Raw genomic sequence first — 20221 nt, forward strand, 5'->3', positions numbered from 1 at the left:
AGGATAATATCAGTAGCTAAGTTTTAGAATCTATCATATTTCAGTTATAGGATATGAAAAGAGTAAATGTTAGGGGACTATATATTATTCTGGAGGAGGAATGGTATGTTATCCACTGTAGGTGGGGTAGTTATATCATGTAGGCAGAATTCTGACTTTCTTACTGACTTCACACACACATATTCACACACACACTCACACTTATATATACATACACACACACTTAAAATAGTAAAAATAAATAAATAAATTTAAAAGTAATGTTGAGGCTGCTGAGGTGGCTTTACCAGGTAAAGACACTTCTTGTACAAGCCTAGTGACCCAGCTCCAGGGACCTGGTGATCTCTGGAAACCATGTAAGTGTGGAGGGAGAAAAAAAAAATGAACTCTACAAAGTTGTTTAACGATCACATACATGCCATGGCATGCACCCCCTCACTTATCCCTCTCCCTCTCACCCCTCTTATAGTAAAACACTTTTAATTTTTTTCATAAATTTAAAGTATTTCCTAAACATTTAATATGTGTGTATGTATGCACTAGTGTATGTACATATAGAGGTCAGAGGTTGATTTCAAGTTCCTTCTTTCCTTCTAGAGATTATCTTTTATTGAACCTGGAGCTTTATTTTATTTTATTTTTGGTTAGAATTCCTGGCCTGTGAACCAATAATACCAGTCTGTCTGCTTCTGATCCCCAGAGCTAGAGTTACAGGTATGTGCTGTCATACTCCGCTTTTTGTGTGAGTACTAGGGATCCAAACTCAAGTCTTCATGCTTGCCCAAGTATTTTACCTATTGAGCCAGCTTGCAAGTTTCCACATTTACTTTATTAAGTCAGAAAACAGAAAACAGGGCCTTTGATCCCAGCATTTAGTGGCAGAGGTAGGCAGATCTCTGTGTGTTCAAGGCCAGCCTGGTCTACAAAGGGAATCCAGGACAGCCAGGGCTCCATTACACAGAGAAACCCTGTTTCATAAAACAAAACAAAACAAAGCCCCAAACAAATACAGTTTTAAAAACCCCAATATAATAAAAATACTGGAAAAAGGATGAGCAGTAGTATGTATCTAAAAATGTTACAATCTGGTGCTAAAGATTTCCCAGGGGTTAGGAATGCCCAAGTTCTATTACAAGCACCTATTCCTTTTACTAAAACTCCATAAGCATAAAACAAAATTGTAGTCCAATCTCTGTGATGATCACAGATGCAAAGATGCTCAATAAAATGCTTGCATACTTGCAAACTGAATTCCAGTACTGGGGTAAACAGTCATTTGCTGTGACTCAGCCAGCTTTATTCATATACCTCAAGATAATAAAAGCTGAATACAGTGAATCTATATCCAATATTATAAATGCCCACTCAAAGCAGTTTCACTAATGTCGAGGAGAAGGGTGCCTTGACCATTTTTTTCTGTCAACTTGACATAGACACGGGATCTAAATGATGTTCCACCTGTTAAGAGCTGGGGCAGAGGACTCAGGGAAGAGGCCAGAAGGGTCGAGATCCCTCTTGGACAGGACAGGAGATGCTGAGGGATTGAACATTGGTGAGAGGAGGAAAAAGGCCTAGAAGCAGGTGACATCAGCAAGGAAGGAGGGGGCACTGTTGGAGGATGGATGTGTCATCTTTGGCGGAGGAAGGAAGATAGAAGCCTGGCAGGATCTGCACGGAAGACCCAGCTGACTCAGAAGGGATGTGGCTTGTGCCGGCAATGCAAAGGTGTCGGGAGAACAGAGTACCATGGCTTGCTTAGGCCAGCATAATGAAGGGGAAGAGCTGAAACAACCTGCAGGAGGGCAGAGCCATGTAGCCTTGCTTCAGTTCCTGCAACCTGAGATCCACAGCGCCAAGTCCCCTGCACTTCTCTAGACCAGCTAGCTTCCTCTTCTGTGAGTAGAAATGACAATCATATATGGTGCCCTGGGTTGCTGTGCTGGTTGAGTGAGGGACGTCACATTATGCTGTCATATCTGATGATGCTTAACAGTAAATTGCTGAATCTTTATTAGTCCCATTATTGTAGCATCCTCAGAGAGCAGAGATGGAGATGTTGCAGTGAGGCTGAGGCGGCGCTCACAGCTTGGCAGTGACAATAAGGTAATCTTCAAGTCTAACCTGACTGAGCAGTAGGCTTCCGGAAGACATAGGTAATGATGGGGCGGAACCGTGGCGGCATAAACTGACTTGGAGTATGGCCAAAGGAAAGGTGGGCTCGAAGGAGGATAGATAGCGTGAGAGGGAACCGGGTTGCCTGGCTTTTGGTTTCACAAAGGAGTCCGCAGCCCAGAGCTGCCGGGCAGGCACGCGCTTCTGCCGGTGGCCCTCTCGCCCTGCCACCCACCCTGCTGGCCAGCCTTGAGCCATGGGTGGCCTGGCTTTCCTGCTGCTGCGCTTCCTGGCACCTGTGGCCACCACAGCCAACCTAAACTTGCCAATCTTCCCCACATTCCAGCCTGGTGAAGGCGGTAACTACTCAGTCTATTACTTCGAACAGAAGGTAACAGGGGTGGGGAAGCTAAAGGTCCCAGATCCTAACCACTAACGTGGTTCAGAGTGTCTAGTCTCAGAGACCAGACACCAGAGCCCACCCAAACCCAGACTTCTTAATGCCTAGGACCTGGGCAGTCTTTTGCTCCTATGTTATGGAAGCTAGGCATTCAAATTTCTCCTCCCATGACCTCTTAATATCGCCCCTCCCCCACCAACGGAAATGTATTCTCTCACAGTTCTGGAGATCAGCCGCCCAATATATTTGATTTTTACTTGTCTGTAGCTGGCCGGCCATCACGAACCCTGCTCCCAGCCAAGTGCCTCAATCTGAAACCCCTTTTTACTTCCTCCAAGTTAAAAATCTCTAGGGCGCCAGCCCTGGCCCCTAGTTTGGGATGGCAATCATTCTTTGCCCGGTGGCAGGCCTTAAGCATGGATTCTCTAATGTCTCTACCTTTGAAATAATTCAGAATATCAATCAAATCTCAAGCGCTAGCCTGTCATCTCTGTAGTAGGGCAAAGTTGACTTTCTGGCCATTTAATACATTTGCGACAGTGTCTGTTACCCTGTCACACTGAACACATGTAGCCTGGGCTTGAAGCGGGGTTGAAGGTCTGTGCCCCGGTCTGACGTGGATATGACATCAGGTCTCTGGCCTGTAACCTGAGTTCAGAGTTCCATTGAAAAGCTCTCCCAATGGTCTGTGCTTGGCTTCAGGCATGGAGCATTTATCCCAGAAGTCTGAATGGTAGAGGATCTCAGGTGACCAAGGGTCCTAATAATCCTGCACTTCTAAGACTCTAAATAAAGATAGGTGTGTGTGTGTGTGTGTGTGTGTGTGTGTGTGTGTGTGTGTGTGTGTGTGTGTAAGATACACAGATTAGAAAGAGTGCCAGGCTCTGATCCTGAGGTGTCGGCCCAAGATCCCCGCCCTCCGCCCCCCCCCCCCGCGCCCCCTGCCCCCCCCAACTCTATAATCTCGGACAGCTCACAATTAGTTCCTGAACCTCGTTTCTTGTTTCCCTCCATGTTGAGGTGGTGATTAAATATGAGTTGACAGGTTGCTAAGCAGAGAAGCTTAGCTGTCTTGAATAGGCACTTAGCAATCAATGGTTGCACACCTGTTCGGTTTGAGCGGGAACACGGGACAGAGGCATGGCATGGCTTTCCAGAATGAAGTATGGGAAACAATTTTAGTCCAAAACCTTTGGGCAGATGAAGAAAAGGAAATATTTAAATTTCACTAGAAGTACCAAGAAGTTCTTTTCTGGGGCAACTGCTTCAACCCTTTTGGCAAGCACAGTTTCTGCCTCTGCATTCTGCCAGCGTGTGTTTTACACTTTATACATTCCTGAGGAGGTGAAGGACTCTTTGTGGGGATTTTGCCCCAAAGGAAGACAGCTGCAGGAATATTAGGAGTCCCAGAACACCTTCTCTCCCTAGCTTCTTTTATTTATAAACTACATTTACTCATGTTATGGGGTGGGGTTGTCTGCTCAGCACCCTATTACTGTAAGTCAAATGGAGAGAACTGTAGGAACAGACAATCTCTAAAATCCCTCTGAGGATGATGGAAGGAAGCGACAAGAAGAGAAGGAAAATATACAATCCATCTCTTCTTACATTCCTTCATTGTAATTTCTTTGCCACTTTACTCGTTAGGAATGTAATTTAATACTGTATCAGTTCCCACTTTTGGTGGTTTGCAAAATCTGTTTGGCTCAACTCAGCAATCTTTACCCACTGGTTTGAATTTAGTTTTTATTTTAGGTCATAGGTTCCATATGTCTATTTGCTATCATATATATATAATCATATATATATATTGCATATGCATAGTAGTTGTCTACTTCTGGTCTCTATATTTTTAGGTAGTAATGCTATGGGGTTAAAATTAATATTTTTAATAAAGCCCATAAAATATATTTATGAAATCTCTTAATTTCACCTCCTTTTCAGGCAAGACTGGGTCTTAGGCAGGCTAGGACAGTGTGATAACTAGCCTTAATTGTCCAGTCATCACAATTTAAAATCACCTGGAAAGAGAGTCTCAGTAAGGGCTTGTCTACATTAGCTTGGTTGATGGGAATGTCTGTGGTGTGTGAGTTAATTTACTGATATGAGATGACCCAGCCCATTGTGGGTGACCACATTCCCTAGGCAGAGGGGCCTGAACTATATGTGATTTGAGAAATTGAGCTGAGCACAAGCAAGTGAACATGTGTGTATTCATTTCTTCTCTTGACTGTGACTGTGGTGTGGCTGACTGCTTGAAGTCCCTGTCTCGACTTGCCCACAGTGATGGACTATAACTTGGAGCTATGAACTATATTAATGTCCTTTCTCCCCTAAATTGCTTTTCTTTCTTTCTTTCTTTCTTTCTTTCTTTCTTTCAATTAAAGAATTACTTATTTTATGTATATGAGTGCTCTACCTGCATTTACACCTTCAGGCCAGAAGAGGGCATCAGATCATGTTACAGATGGGTGTGAGCCACCATGCAGTTGCTGGGAATTGAACTCAGGAACTCTGAAAGTTGTGTCCTCAAACTTAAGATCTTTTTGCCTCCCACTCCTGTCTCAACCTCTTGGGTACTGAAATTTCACCTGCCTTTCTCAAATTTTTATGCCTTTTAATAATAAAATTATCATCATAGTTAAAGCTTGGTTTCTATTTGAGGTTTTGCTTTTTATCAAAATTGAAAATGGTTTCTTTGTGTGTCATTATATCCATCCAGGTAACCAAGCTGGTTCTGTAGGTCTTTATAGGCACAGAAAGGGCATCTTATGGAATAGGCCCCGTAAAAAGATATAATTAATTGCTGTGTCCCTCTCCTGCTCAGAAGCCCTTCATAACTTCAAACATTTTTTGTGTGTGTGTGTATGGTGTTTTGTCTGGGTGTATGTCTGTGCCCCACTGACGTGTTTGTGCCTACGAAAGCCAGAAGAGGGCGTCATATCTCCTGGAACTGAAATCACAGGTATTTGTGAAATGTTATGTATGTGCTAAGTATTGAACTCAAGACCTCTGGAGGAGCAGCCTGTGCTCCTAACTGACAAGCAATCTTTATATCCCTCTTTATAACTCCGATTGCTTGCAGGATAAAGGCTAAACACTTTGGCATAAATTATGTTGTTCCTCACCTTGCAACTCCAACTTAATGCCCTGCTGTAGCCTCCTGTTCCTACACATTGGTGGTTTAGCATCATGGAATGTAAGCTTCTATGAAATGCTACCTGTTCTTTTGTGAAATTTTGACTTTAGGGCAGTTTGACTGGTCTCTTTCCTTTTTGTATTTTTAACATTTTGTATGTATCATCCCAGCTTGGTAGCATTCAGAGTCTGTATCGGTGAGTTCAGTAATCCAGGACGGAGATGTGGAGTCAGCAAAAAGGAAAACTGATCGCTTTTTGCAGTTCAAGCAAGTGGCCCCGAATAGCTCGAGCCATCTTTATTTATACAGAATTTGGAAGCATTACACATATACAATATCAGATTAACTTTTAATTATTATCCAAAAATCTCAGTATTTTCTCTTGTTCCCTCCTAGTTAGTGGTTGACCTTTGTTCTTTTCTAAGCAGTGTAGTATTACAATCCAAATGATTATGTCATAACTAAATACACTTAAGTATTGCAAGTCAAATGATTATATCTAGCCAGGCACATCCTATTTGATTTGTGTGCAGGCTGGAAGCAAACATGCAGTTTCAAAGTAAAAACAATTAAAATCCAAGAATAAGCCTCTAACAGTAAAAATAACTTTTACATCTAATTGTAATCTGAACCAATATATTCATGATATGTATTAAATTTATAAGCCAATTTTATATAATTATACAATATGGCCCTACTTTATTACAACTTTCTCATTAAGCAGAAATAATTATCATTTGTCATTATCCAAAACTAGTTTCCTCCTTGTCCAAGGTGGGCATGAATCTATCCAATTTCATTGAGGATCATAACAAATTTTTACTTACTAGCTTGTCCTGAAGTTAACTTGACCTAAGAATGAACTCTCACAATTGACCTTCAGGGCCTCATCTCAGTAGGTCCTGTCTCTTCAGGCCCTAGCTTCTCTTAGTTTTGACCTTTCTCTCACCCTAATTCATTAGCATACTTAGGTCCTCAGAAGAAGCAGTTGACCTTTCTAAGCCCCTCTTCTTCCTCAACTATTTTATCAATATTAAAGACCATCTACTAAGGAATCTTTATTATAAAGGTCTTGGCCAATCATGTCTTTACTTGACCTTTAATAAACAAACAGGGATCATAAGCAGGAAACATGGCTCCATCTCTCAAAGGTTGACATAAGTCATTCTGGGTATCGTTCCCACTGGGTCTCGCCAAGTGGAAGAAATCTCCAAGGAGACTACCCACAGGAGACCCATGTATTTTTCTCAGAAGTCATTCTGGATATTAGTCCCACAGGATCTTGCCAAGTGGCAGGAAAGCTCCAAGAGCCTTGCCGCAAGGAAGATCACTCACAGAAGACACAAGAAGTTTTCTTAGGAGATGTAACATGGCTCCGACCACTCCAGTACCTAGAAAAGCCTATTAAAAATGTAAGGTTTTTTTTGTTTTGTTTTGTTTTGTTTTTTTTGTTTCCAGTTTGGGAGGAAGGCTGAGAAACAGGTGATGAGTGCCGTGGTTAGCCACAGAGGTGAAAAGGAAAAGTCTTTAAAATGGCCAAAGCAGCATTATGAAGGTTCCTCAAAAGACTTATTCAATACCAGAGGGAAACCAAAGTTAACAAAACCCAGATACCCGCACCATCCACACTTAATTGTGCATGATTCACAACAGCAGTTATTGAATTAATTTAAATGTTCATCAATAGATAGATGGATAAAGGAAATATGACACACACCCAATGGAGTTTTGTTTAGCCATGAAGAACAAATCATATCATTTGCATAAAAATCAGTGTGACTATAGATCACACTATTAGGTCAAACAAGACAGATTCAGGAATACAAAGGACATGAAAGAAAAGGATTATTTAGGGATAGGCAGGGGACCAGCAGAATGGGAAATAGGGAACAAGCAAAAGTGATGGAGGGCTGAATATGGGCAAAGTATGGGCATGAAATAGATGTCTGAAAAATTTTGAAACCTGACATTTTATGCAATACAGGTATGTTAGCAAGTAAACAAAAGATAAATACATGACGTATATTCTACAGATCTCTCTGAGCCATGACATGCTTTGGGGTGACTATGAAGTCAAGTTTATTTATTATTACTGTGTGCATTCATGATATGTGTATGTGCATGACACAGCATATACATGGAGGTCAGAGGGCAGCTATGTGGGGCTTGCTCTCTAGTGCCACCTTTATGTGGGGAGTGAACTCAGGTTTTCAGGTTTGTGTTGCTAGCACCTTTATCAAATAAGCATCTTCCAGCCTTCATCCTTAGTTCTGTAACAATTATAAGACAATATTTACTTTATAACTGAGATGTCCTTGGTGTGTACACAGCTGTATTTCAAATACTGATAACTTTATTACTTCACGTTTATAACAGATAGTTTCATTTAAGAGTGAGAATTATTAATTTTATTACTTTAGAGAAAAAATGTTTGTAATCTATGCTGCATGCATGAGTCACTGCTGAGCATTCATCTTTCTTTCTTTCTGGAGAGAACTTTGCATGTTCCTTACTTATGCTCTGGATTCAAATGTCTACCCACCCCTTGAATAAAGATCAGGCCCAACTAACTATACCCAGGAATTTTGTTCTTTAATAGACTGGACAATGAATGGTCTTATCTTTATAATTTTTAGAACAATTACTCTATTCTTACAGTATAATCTCATCTGTCTGCCTGCCTATATGTCTGTCTGTCTGTCTCTCTGTCTGTGTGTTTGTGCATATGCATATACATGTGTTTGAGCCTTGTTAAAATGCCCCTTTAGGGAAGTTTTCTATTAGGAGTCCACACATGATAAAAAAAGCACCCTGTAAGTTTGGCCAACTGCATTGTTTTTAATAACCCAATTTAAGACAGGAGCGACAAGCCAGACAACAGCTCTGACTCATCAGATAGGAAAGTACGGAAGTACTTGTTATTCTTTGTCAGTTTTTATTTCTATGCAGTTTGAAGCAGGGTCATGCTGCAGACACTGTCCTTCTAAACACTCGGAAGCCTCTGCTGCTTCCTGTGGCTGATGGCCTCTTCCTCTGAGGCGGCAGCCCCTGGGGCAGCTTTCTTGTCCTTGGTGCTGATGGGTTTCCTTTCCCTTGAGCAGTTGGCCTTAACCAATAATACCAAGCTGCGCAGATGGGCAACAGAGGCTAAGGCAGGTTTTTGTTTGCCTTTTTATGTGGTCTAATGTTTAAAACAAGGCTGCTGTTTTAAAAGGCATGAATGGATGTTCACTGAGCACCTCTCTGTGACTGTGTAAATGTGTGTGCATCTGTGAACGCGTGTATGTGTCTAGTGTGTATGTACAAAGCTCAAGGTGCTCAGATAGTTATTTGCCAACTGGTAGAATATTGAAGCCTTTCAATATTTTAAGACCTTGATGATGAATAGTTTTGGTTTCCCTAGGTGGTTAGCACTTTAAAGGTAGGATACTGCTTATCTTCCCAGATACTGCTTAATGTTCCTTAAAACAGGTATCTGAAAGGCGGTGCACAGGTGAGAGTTAGGAGGAGAGAAAATTCCATGGTGAAAAGAACTCCCTGCTGAGGACAGAAGGGTCTTGGATATCTTTTAATGGTTTGCAGATTTCCCCTTGATAATTAAGGCACTCCTTGCAGAGGACTGTTTTTCACCAGGGCAAGTGGGAAAGACACATATTTACTTCCCCTCTAGCGTTCCGTGGGCTTTTATTTATTCCCCATCTTGATTTTCAGTCATATGCTTGCATATGCAGGGCCTTGAGATTTTCTGATTAGTATGGTGTTTCTAAGCACTCCCTAGGAAGAAGGCTCAGTGGAGGTCTTGCCTGCCTGCAAGCCTAGGACCTGAGCTGTTTCTACCACTCACTTAAAAAGCTGGACCAGGCATAGTGTAACCATAGTGCTTGTAAGGGGAGTGGGAGGAACAGGCAGATCTCTGGGTCTTACTGGCCTCTGTAGGAGACCCCACGGGGAATAAGAGAGATTGAGCAAGTCAATCAAAATCCCTCTCTGGCCTCTGTGTGTATATAAGCACGTGTGTCTGCATACACTGGTATGCATATGCCTTGTTACACCCTATGCCCCTAACTCCACACAAAAAGTGTCACAGGCTTCAACAAGGGAGGCAACTCAGGTTTACTTTTCATGCATTTTGTGCATGTTGTGGGTGACTAAAAGCAAACATTGCAAAATGGTGAACTCTGAGGTCTAAGGCCATAGGAGGAAAACGTCACCACTTGCAAAGGGTAGTAATTATCTTCTCATTGTGGGTGGCTAGGACTGTAGTTTTCAGGGGAGGAGATGTTCTGTAATAAGTAGAAATGACAGGCTAATTATAGTCCCCTAGTCCATTCTCTTCAAATGTGCCACTTCGTTTTCCACTGATTTATTATGTAAATGGAGTAGCCTTTATGGTAAAGTCTTCTCATTTGTACTATTTCGGGCAGTTCTTTTCCCTTGTAGGACTTCCCTTATTTAAAGGCTTCAATGCTTCCTTTGTTGCTGTACTGAGAAAAGAATTGTACCTGTGGAAAAGCTGTCACCAAATTGCTTTCAGGTTCCCCAGGGTCGCATGCCAACAGTAAACAAAGACATATAGTTGTGACATACTTTTGTGTGTTTATTAATATCACAGTATGGACTTTCTGATGGATAATATGATTGCAATTATGTGCTGTAATTTGATAACCTTTGAGTCTTTGCTGTTGGCAGGGGCTTGTAAATACAATGGTTTTAGTTTTTTCTTTCTTTTTATTAGTTTATTTAGATTACATCTCAATTGTTATCTCCTTACTTGTCTTCTCCTGTTCCTCCCTCCCTCTCCTTTTAACCTTATTTCCCTCCCCTAGGTCTATAACAGAAGGGGACCTTCTCCCCCATCATATGGACATAGCCTATCAAGTTTTATCTTGGTAGCCTGCCTATTCTTTCTCTGAGTGCTACCAGGCCTCCCCACCAAGGGGAAGTGGTCAAATATGGGGTACCAGAGTTCATGTCAGAGTCAGTCCCCACTCTCCACATAACTGTGGATAATGTCCTGTCCATTGACTAGATCTGAATAGGGGTTCAATGTTTGCTGCATGCATAATTCTTGGTTGGTGCAGTAGTTTGAGCAGACTCCCCATTGGGTCCAGATCCACCCATCATGATGTTCTTCTTGTGGGTTTCTATGACCCTCTGGATCTTTCTGTTTCTCCATTCTCCCATACTTCTCTCACCTAGAGTCCCAATAGGAAGTCCTCACATCTATCTCAATCTCTTGGTAAGTGAAGACTTTCATGGGACATCCATTTTGGGTTGGTGTTTGATTATAAGTAAGTATATACCATATGATTCTTTCTGAGTCTGGGTTAACTCACTCAATATGATCATTTCTAGTTCCATCCATTTCCACTCAAATTTCAAGATTTCCTTGTTTTTAATAACTGAGTAGTATTCCATAGTGTAAATATACAACAGTTTCTTTATCCAATCTTCGACTGAGAAACATTTAGGTTGTTTCCACGTTCTAGCTATTACAAATAAGGCTGCTATGAACATGGTTGAGCATATGTCCTTTTTGTGTGGTGGAGCATCTTCTGGGTATATTCCAAGGAGTGGAATAGCTGGGTCTTGAGGTAGCCCTATTTTCAGTTTTCTAAGAAAGCACCAAATTGATTTCCAAAATGGTTATACAAGTTTGCACTCCCACCAGCAATGAAGGAGTGTTCCCCTTTCTCCACATCCTCACCAGCATGTGCTGTCACTTGAGGTTTTAATCTTAGCCATCCTGATGGGTGTAAGATGGAATCTCAGAGTCATTTTGATTTGCATTTCTCTGATGACTAAAGATGTTGAGAATTTCTTTCTCAGCCATTCACTATTCCTCTGTTAAGAATTCTCTGTTTAGTTCTGCGCCCCATTTCTCAGTTGGGTTATTGGATTTGGTGGTGTTTAATTTTTTGAGTTCTTTATATATTTTGGATATTAGACCTTTGTCAGATGTAGGGTTGGTAAAGATCTTTTCCCAGTCTGTAAGCTATTGCTTTGTTCTGTTGACAGTGTCTTCTGCCTTTTAGAAGCTCCTCAGCCTCATGAGGTCCCATTTATTGATTGTTGACCTTAAGGCCTGGGCTGTTGGTGCTCTGTTCAGGAAGTTGTCTCCTGTGCCAATGTGTTCCAGGCTCTTCCTCACTTTTTCTTCTAACCTACTTTAATGTTGAGGTTTTTAATCCATCTGGACTTGAGTTTTGTGCATGGTGATAAATATGGATCTAATTGCATTTTTCTACATGTAGACATCCAGTTAGACCAGCACCATTTGTTGAAGATGCTATCCTTTGCCCATTGAATAGATTTTGTCTCTTTGTCAAAAATCAAGTGACCATATGTGTGTGGATGCATTTCTGAGTCTTCAATTCGATTCCATTGACCAACCAGCCTATTGCTATGCCAGTACCATGCTGTTTTAATTACTGTTGCTCTATAGTACGCTTGGGATCAGGTGTGGAGATTCCTCCGGAAGATCTTTTGTATTTGCTTTGCGAGATTTTAGTGAATATCTTTACATCAATGTTCATAAGAGAAATTGGTCTGAAATTCTCTTTCTTTGTTGGCTCTTTGTGAGGTTTGCGTATCAAGGTGACTGTGGCCTCATAGAATGAATTTGGTAATGTTCCATCCATTTCTATTTTTTGGAGTATTTTGAAGAGTATCAGTGTTAGCTCTTCTTTGAAGGTCTGGTAGAATTTTGCACTGAAACCATCTGGCACTGGGCTTTTTTTGGTCAGGAGACTATTAATGACTGCTTCTATGTCTGTAGGGGAAATAGGACTATTTAGTTTGTTTATCTGATCTTGATTAAATTTTGGCAAGTGGACTCAGATCAAGAACATTGTCCATTTCCCTAGATTTTCAAATTTTGTGGCATATATGCATTTGAGTTAGGATCTTATGATTCTTTGTATTTCTTCAGTGTCTGTTGTTATGTCTCCCTTTTCATTTCTGATTTTGTTTATTTGGATAGTGTCTCTCTGCCTTTTAATTAGTTTGGCTAACGGTTTGTCTATCTTGTTGATTTTCTCAAAGAAGCCGCTCCTGGTTTTGTTGATTATGTGAATTGTTCTCTTTGTTTCTAATTTATTGATTTCAGTCCTGAGTTTGATTATTTCCAGATGTCTACTCCTCTTGGGTGTTTCTGCTGAGTATAGTAGTCTGGCCTGACATCTCTGGCCTCTTAGGGTTTGCAGGACCTCTGTCCAGGCCCTTCTGGTTTTTATGGTCTCTGATAGGTTTGCCATTATAAGTTACTTGGTCCTTTTCCCTTGCTTCCTTTAATACTTTTTCTTTGATCTGTACATGTTGTATTTTGATTATTATGTGGCAGGAAGATTCGTTCCTCCATCTCTTGAATTCTGTTAGAGAAGCTTCCCTCTGTATTGCTTGCCTTCCTCTCTGGGCTCTCTCATTCCTGTTTTTCTTCTGTCTGTGTCTTTATCATTGTATCCACTTTCATCTTCAGATCTTGAACTGTTTTATTGATTTCCTTCATCTGACTGTTAGTAATTTCCTGAATTTCTTCCCATGCCTCTCTATAGACCTCTTTTATGTCTTCCTGCATTTGTTTATGGATTTTATTCATTTTTTCCATTATCATCTTCATACTGAAGATTTGAGGTAATTTTCTTATATTTCAATTGTGTTTGAGTTCTCCGGGTTGCTTTCTTTAGGATAGCTGGGATCTGGAGATGCCATATTGTTTTGGGTTTTGTTGTTTATGTTTTTATGCTAGCTTTTAGTTATCTTGCTGTCTCTGATGTTGGGAGGTAGCTTCTGGTGTCCTTCACTGGTTGTTGAGGGTGGTTTGTTGGTGAGTGATTATAGGTCGAAGGCCTTTGCCTGTGGGGATCAGGGAACTCTTCCATGGGACAAGCAGGTGACCTGGTTTTGGCTCCTGGCAACTTTCCTCTGCACCCTAGGCTCCCTACTGGGTCAGCAGAGGTAGGTGTTAGTGCTCTGCAGCTCCAGGATCAGTTTGAGGTAGTGTATGTTGAGCTGGTTATCCTGTCTTTGGCTGGGCTTTGAATATCCTGCCTTCGGGCCCTGGGGCTTTGGGTCCTAGGGTTAGGTCAACCTATAACGCCTGAACCCCTGTTGGCTTCTAGTAGTTGTTTAGGTTTCTGCTTGGTCCAACCAGGTAGTGAGGCCTAGGTTCTGCCTACCTGGGAGAGAGCAGGTACTGCCTTCTGATTGTTGTTGGTTGGCTAGAGCTTGGGAGACCCAGATAACTGGTTAGTTTTCTGCCCTATCCCTTCAGGCCTACTCAGCTTCTCCTGAGAGCATGGGAGCTGTGGAGCCCAGCTAGGCTGGGTCAATTGTGACCAATTGTACTAGGACAATCCTCTGGGGCTGGCAGCTAGGCTGTGGCTGGGTAACATGTCCACAGCCATCTGGGCTTTCATGTGGCACCTGGGCTTTCTGTGGACTAGCACAGTGCGAGTGGATGGGTGGGACTGAGGACAGATCCACTTGTTTCCCTGAGATTTTCATAGGCCAGGAGCTCTGATGCTTCCCTGCCCAGAGTTCATTCCCATATACTGAGTTCATGATGCAGATCAAGGCCACAGCTTGCAGCTTGCAGGCTGCCTGTGGTCTAAGCTCTGAGGATTGGGCTCTCATTCTCCGTGGGTCACTGGATGACTGGAGGCCAGACCTGCCTGTTCATCCACACTGTGCATCTCTCACCCAGTTTTCTGCAGCTTCCATGGTCTGTGACTCCCAGTAGCATCTCTGGGCTCCTCCCTGCAGATCAGACACCACGCATCTTTGGCGCCACCATCTTGGAACTCCAGCTTTAGTTTTTGCAGTCCTTTAGCAAAGGCATTAGTGCTCCTTAATGGATGGGGCAGCTTAGACTCAGAGATGTGACAAAGCTTGCTGGAAGTTATTTGTTAATAGCACGAATGTGGCACAATTAGCATTTCAACTGGGGGCTTTTCTGCTTGTCTTCACTGCATGGAACCAACCTTCAAAACAGGGGCAGGGCAGTGTTGTGAATGCTATGCTGACAATTGTGACAGGGTCAGCACTCCTGTGGCCTGGCTTGTCTCAGAAAGCTTTGTGGAGGAAAGAGCATTTGAGGGAGTGTCTGGAGGACAAGATAGGAGGTTTCTGCAATGACAGAGAGAGGAAAGCATTCCTCTTTGCTATTCCTACCCACATCCATCAAGCATGTTCCTACATTGTCTTCCCTCAATGGACTGTGATGCACTACATGTAAGACAAATATATCCTTCCCTCTCCAAGTTGCTTTTGGTCACCGGGGCTGCCAAGGCCAGAAGTGATCTGTGTAGCCTAATTACTGCCAGTTTTACTTTGTCTTCTGGTATCATCATGTTATGCTTCCCACTGTTTGATCTGGTCCTCCCTAACCTCTGGCTCTTACTCCTCTTTATGGATTCCTTCCAGAAAAGTCCATGAGCATGGAAGTGGCATGATTTATGTGTTCCATTTGTGGTTGAGCATTCCATTGACACTTATTTACTCTCTGTACTTTGACTAGGTGTTTCTGTGTTAATCACTATCCATTGTATAAAGAAACTTCTTTGATGAGGTATGGAGCTGTATGGGTATACAGATTCAAATTTAGAGGAATGTTTGATATTATGTTAATTCAGCACAATAACAGTAGTAGATTCATTCATGGGGGCTGTGAGCTCCCGAACCATGGGTTCTTGTTCAGGTTTATAGCACAAGATATGTGTTTTCTTCTGTGAAACAGGCCTTACATCCAACCAGAAAGCTATTGGTTGCCTTTATAACGTTCATGCCACTGTTGTACCCTAGAGCATATAATGACATGTTGGCCATTATTGTAGTTCATATAGTCACAGCTGGGTAAAACTGTTGATTTTTCTTTTCCAGTAAGCATACATGGCGCCTTCCAGCACTACGAATGCTAGCCAGCAAGGAGGAGGCTTTCTGGTCAACACCAACTAGATTTCTCTCATGTCTTGTGGCTAAATTGTTTGGTGTCTTCAGAAATAAGGTCTTACTACCAAGTTCTGGTGAATAACCAGGAGATTACAATTGCCTTGTGTGTGTGTGTGTGTGTGTGTGTGTGTGTGTGTTAGGATTTTCTATTACTGTGATAAAACAACTTGGGGAGGGAGAAAAGAATTTATTTTAGCTTTCACTTCCATCACTGAGAAAAGTCAAGACAGAAACTTAAGCAAGGCAGGGACACAGAGGCAGGAATTTATGAAGAGGCCAAGGAGAAGTTCTGCTTATTGGCTTGATCCTTGTGGCTTGCTCAGCCTGTTTCCTTGTAGAACCCAGGACTACCTATGTGTGGTGACACCCATAGTGGGCATGGCTCTTCCACTTTAATAATTAATCAAGAAAATGCCCTACATAAAATTGCCTATCTTATGAAGGCATTTTCTCAGCTAAGATTCTCTCATCCCAGATATGTCTAAGTTTGTCAAATTGACAAAAGGCAGCTAATACAGAGTCCCTAGGATATCCATGACCAACAACTCAAAGAGGGAGGTATTAAACTTTTTGGTTTTTTGTCTATTTATCTATAGCTTCTTGGATTAACATTATCATTTTTGTAGAGAAATTCCAACTAAACACTCCCCTTTCTTAAACATACACACAAAACTTATAAAATATGATTTTCCCCATTATCTTTAGTGTTAGTTATCCACTCCACTCCTTTCTTTGCTTTATGTTCCCACACCTTTCCCCACCTATACTTCATTCACCATTATCCTCTTTCTCCTTTATATCACCTGTGTTCTACTATCCCGGCTCCCTAAAGACCTCCTCCTCGACATGAATGGCCATTTTCTAGATCCTGTTTCTAGAGGTACTAAAAGTTGAACACACAAACCTAAGGATTCAACATTGAGATCTACATATAAGAACACACAATGTTGATCTGAGGGTTCGTGTTACCTCACTGGATATGTTTTTCAGCTCTATTTATCTGCAAATTTCATCTTTCTTTATAGCTGAATACAATTCCGTTATGTATGCACCCCATTTTCTTCATCCATTCATGGACATTCCAAGTCCTAGATATTGTGAACAGAGTAGATATGAACAAGGTTGAACATGTCTCTTTTGTAGGAAGTAGAGTCCTTTGGGTATATGTCCAGGAGTGGTATAGGTGGGTATATGAATCATATGGTAGATATGTTTCCAGTTATTTTTAGGAACTGCCATATTAGGTGTACCAGTTTGCACTCTCATTAACTATACACAAGAAACCCAAAAGCTCCACCAGGCAACTCCTAGAGCTGGTAAAAACTTTCAACAAAGTGGCAAGATGGAAAATTAACATACAAAAATCTGTAGCTTCCTATAAACCAAAGGCAATCAGACTGGGGGCAGGGGAAGGAAATCAGAGAAACAATCCTATTTATAATAGCCTAAAAAAGTAATAGTGTTGATTTGAATTTGAATGGACCTAATTAGGGAAGCAAAAAGCCTATATAATGAAAACTTTAAAATACTGAAGAAAGAAATTGAAGGAGACACTAAATACTGTAGAGACCTCTCATGCACATAGATTGATGGAATTAATATTGTCAAAATGACCATCTACCAAAAGCAATCTACAGATTCAATGCACTCTCCATTCAAATTCCAACACATTCCTCCTGGAAGTTGCAAAACTTTAAATTCATAAAAAGGAATAAAAGACCACAGATTTTTAAACTTATGTAGGGTTCCTTCTGTCTCAGGTTTGGTAGCAGTTCACAGTTTAGATGCTGATACAAGACATATGTAGACAACCACAGTTCAAGTTACATACAAACAGCTCTGAAATGGAGCAGAGCTTCACAAAGTAGCCCAAAGAACACAGAAATGCTCCACTTAGAGACATCGACTGGAAGCAGGGGAAATTGTGATCAGGATATACTGCATAAAAGAAGAATAAAAAGAAAGAAAGTGACATTGAATAGTTATGTCATTGGACAGCCTTAGGTATTAAAGTTTAATTTTCTGTTGCTTACTCTAAGAACAATCCTTTGTGTAACCATTCTGTCAAAATTAGTTCTGCCCCTGTAACTCCACCAGAATGAAGCTCAGACAGTGGTAATTTGGTGAGTTTGTTTGTTTGTTGTCTGTCTCCTGTGTTCTGTTGCTATATCCTCAGTCCTGCTAAGGCAATGACCATATCTATGAGACTTGCTCACTGTGCACCTTTACCATGGTGGTTACTCATGCGACACGTGTCCAGTGAGTCCTTGTGACCACTGACTGTCGCTTCTGGTTGTGCATCCTATTAGCTCCAGGCAGTCGGTTTCCAAGATGTTGATGTGGTTCCAAAAGCAGCTAAAAACAATCCAAGGAAACCACTCGGCTTAAGTTTTGAACTTGTTATTGTTCTGAGCTTTTTGGTTTCAGCTGAGGCTGTCCTTTCCCCTACTAAAGTGCTGAGGCACAGTGCTTAAACAATGAGTGGTCTGCAAATGTTAAGATCATAATAAGAAATCCTTGGGGGTCATTTTACAGTGAACTCAGTATGGAAAATTAGATGTTGGAGTTGCTAAGAGAGACAACTGAGATCTTACTTTCTTCATTGCGTTCCTTTTTGGATTCTACGCAAGTGAGAACTTTGCAAAGCTTACTTATTATAAGCAGGGTGTTTCAAAATTCTTCTTCCAGACGTAGTAGATTGACAGCACAGTTTCCTTGTGGGCCCTACAATATGAGGAGTAGGGACTACTTCTGACATGGATTCTAGTCCCCCCAATGTTGATCCCTTTCTGCTGGCAGGGCAGCCTTGCCAGGCCACAGAGAAAAAGGATACAGATAGCACAGATGAGACTTGATAGGCTGAGGTCAGATGTTACGGGAGGAGGGCTCCCCTTTCTGAGGACTAATGGCGGGAGGGTGGGTGGGATTGGAAGGTGAGGAGAGAGGGGACTACAATTGGGATGTAAAGTGAATAAATTAAAACTAAAAAAATTAAAAAAGAGAAGAAAAACAAAATTCTTCTTTAATAAAAAAAACCCAGCATGTAGTTTTGCATTAAAAAATGTATATGTATTTGTGTGTGTGCTTGTGTGAGAAGGAGCACAATCCTGGAGGTCAGAGGACTGCATGTACATGCAGGAGCCCATGGAGGCCGGAAAGAGGTGTTGGGTCTCTTGGAACTGGAGTTACAGGTGGCTGTGAGTTACACACGGGGTTACAGTTACCGTGTGGATGCTGAGAACAGATCCAGGGCTCTCTGCAAGGACAAGTGCTCCTGACTACGCAGCCATCTCTTTAGTGCCTAATCCATGTCTTTTAAAGCAGCCTCTGAGACCACTGTAGGTTTTCTATGTCAGTGGTCCTCACATGTGTGACTTATAGAAGACTGTCTTTGTGTGAGGAAGATTTGAATTTTAACATTACAGTGTAGTATTGGCTTGTATTTGCTACTCCCTAAAAATAGTTTTAAAGTGGCATGCATAGAATGAATTGTCTTTTGGCATTATCATTCATATTTCATCTTACTTTTGTTATTCGTCAGCTGCCCCACCATCCTTCCCTGTTCCACTGTGCTCTCTTTCTGTTCTGCGTTCTCTCCCACAGAGTCTTTCTGCCTTCATTTCACAATATTTCCATATTCCATATCCTCTCTTTTAATTCTCCCCAACCTTAAGATGTCCTTTGTCTCCCCTTATGATCTCTTTTGTACTTTGATATCACATGCACACACATACACAATATACACATATAAATGTGCATACATATATAAATATAAATACACATTTATAATAAATAAATGTACTATTTGATATTGTCTGGCTCTGATTTAGTTCACTTAACATTGATAATTTCCAGTTCCATCTATTTTCATGCAATTGTCATGATTTTCTTCTTAAAAACATCTAGGCCAGTGGTGGTGGCGCATGCCTTCAATCCCAGCACTTGGGAGGCAGAAGCAGGTGGATCTCTGAGTTTGCAGCCAGCCTGGTCTACAGAGCCAGTCCAGCATGGACAGGGATACACACAGAGAAACCCTGTACTCAGGGGCTAGAGAGACGGCTCCATGGTCAAGAGCACTTGCTATTCTTGCAGAAGATCAGGTTTCATTCCCAGCAGTTGTGTCAGGTGGCTCAGAACTGTCTATGACTCCAGCTCCAGGATGTCCAGAACCTAGGGGAGCACACACACACACACACACACACACACTCTCTCTCTCTCTCTCTCTCTCTCTCTCTCTCTCTCTCTCTCTCTCTGTGGTATGTTGTGGCTTCAATAGGTTTGCCCTCCAGAGACCTATGTGTTTGAATGTTTGGCCACAGAGAATGACACTATTAGGAGGTGTAGACTTATTGGAGTAGGTGTGGCCTTGCGGGAGGAAGTATTCTACTATGGAGGCCGGCTTTGAAGTTTCCTATACTCAAGCTATGCCCAGTGTGGTACACAGTCTCCTTCTGCGGCCTGCAGATCAGGATGAAGAACTCTCATCTGTCTCTCCAGGATCATGTCTGACAGCATTCTGCTATGTTTCCTGCCATGATGCTAATGGACTAAACCTCTGAAACTGTAAGCCAGCCCCAGTGAAATGTGGTCCTTTATAAGACTTGCCATGGTCACAGTGCCTT

General features: G+C 41.8%; 1 protein-coding gene across 4 annotated transcripts in view; it reads left to right on the forward strand.

Annotated features, from left to right (window-relative positions):
• The first annotated feature begins 276 nt into the window (after positions 1-276).
• The window catches only part of LOC311589550 (lysosomal Pro-X carboxypeptidase-like), a 113475-nt gene continuing 93530 nt past the window's right edge, over positions 277-20221 (forward strand). For 3 of the 4 annotated variants that reach the window (XM_084768076.1, XM_084768075.1, XM_084768077.1), the window contains exon 1: positions 2349-2503. In XM_084768076.1, coding sequence (XP_084624202.1) covers positions 2369-2503 — 135 coding nt within the window. In that variant the 5' untranslated portion in view covers positions 2349-2368. Of the gene's footprint in view, positions 1896-2348; positions 2504-20221 lie in introns of those variants that run through there. The other variant, XM_084768078.1, reaches the window with a different exon arrangement.

This window comes from Acomys minous (genome assembly GCF_964271855.1).
Source record: "Acomys minous genome assembly, chromosome: 2".
Classification (NCBI taxonomy): Eukaryota; Metazoa; Chordata; class Mammalia; order Rodentia; family Muridae; genus Acomys; species Acomys minous.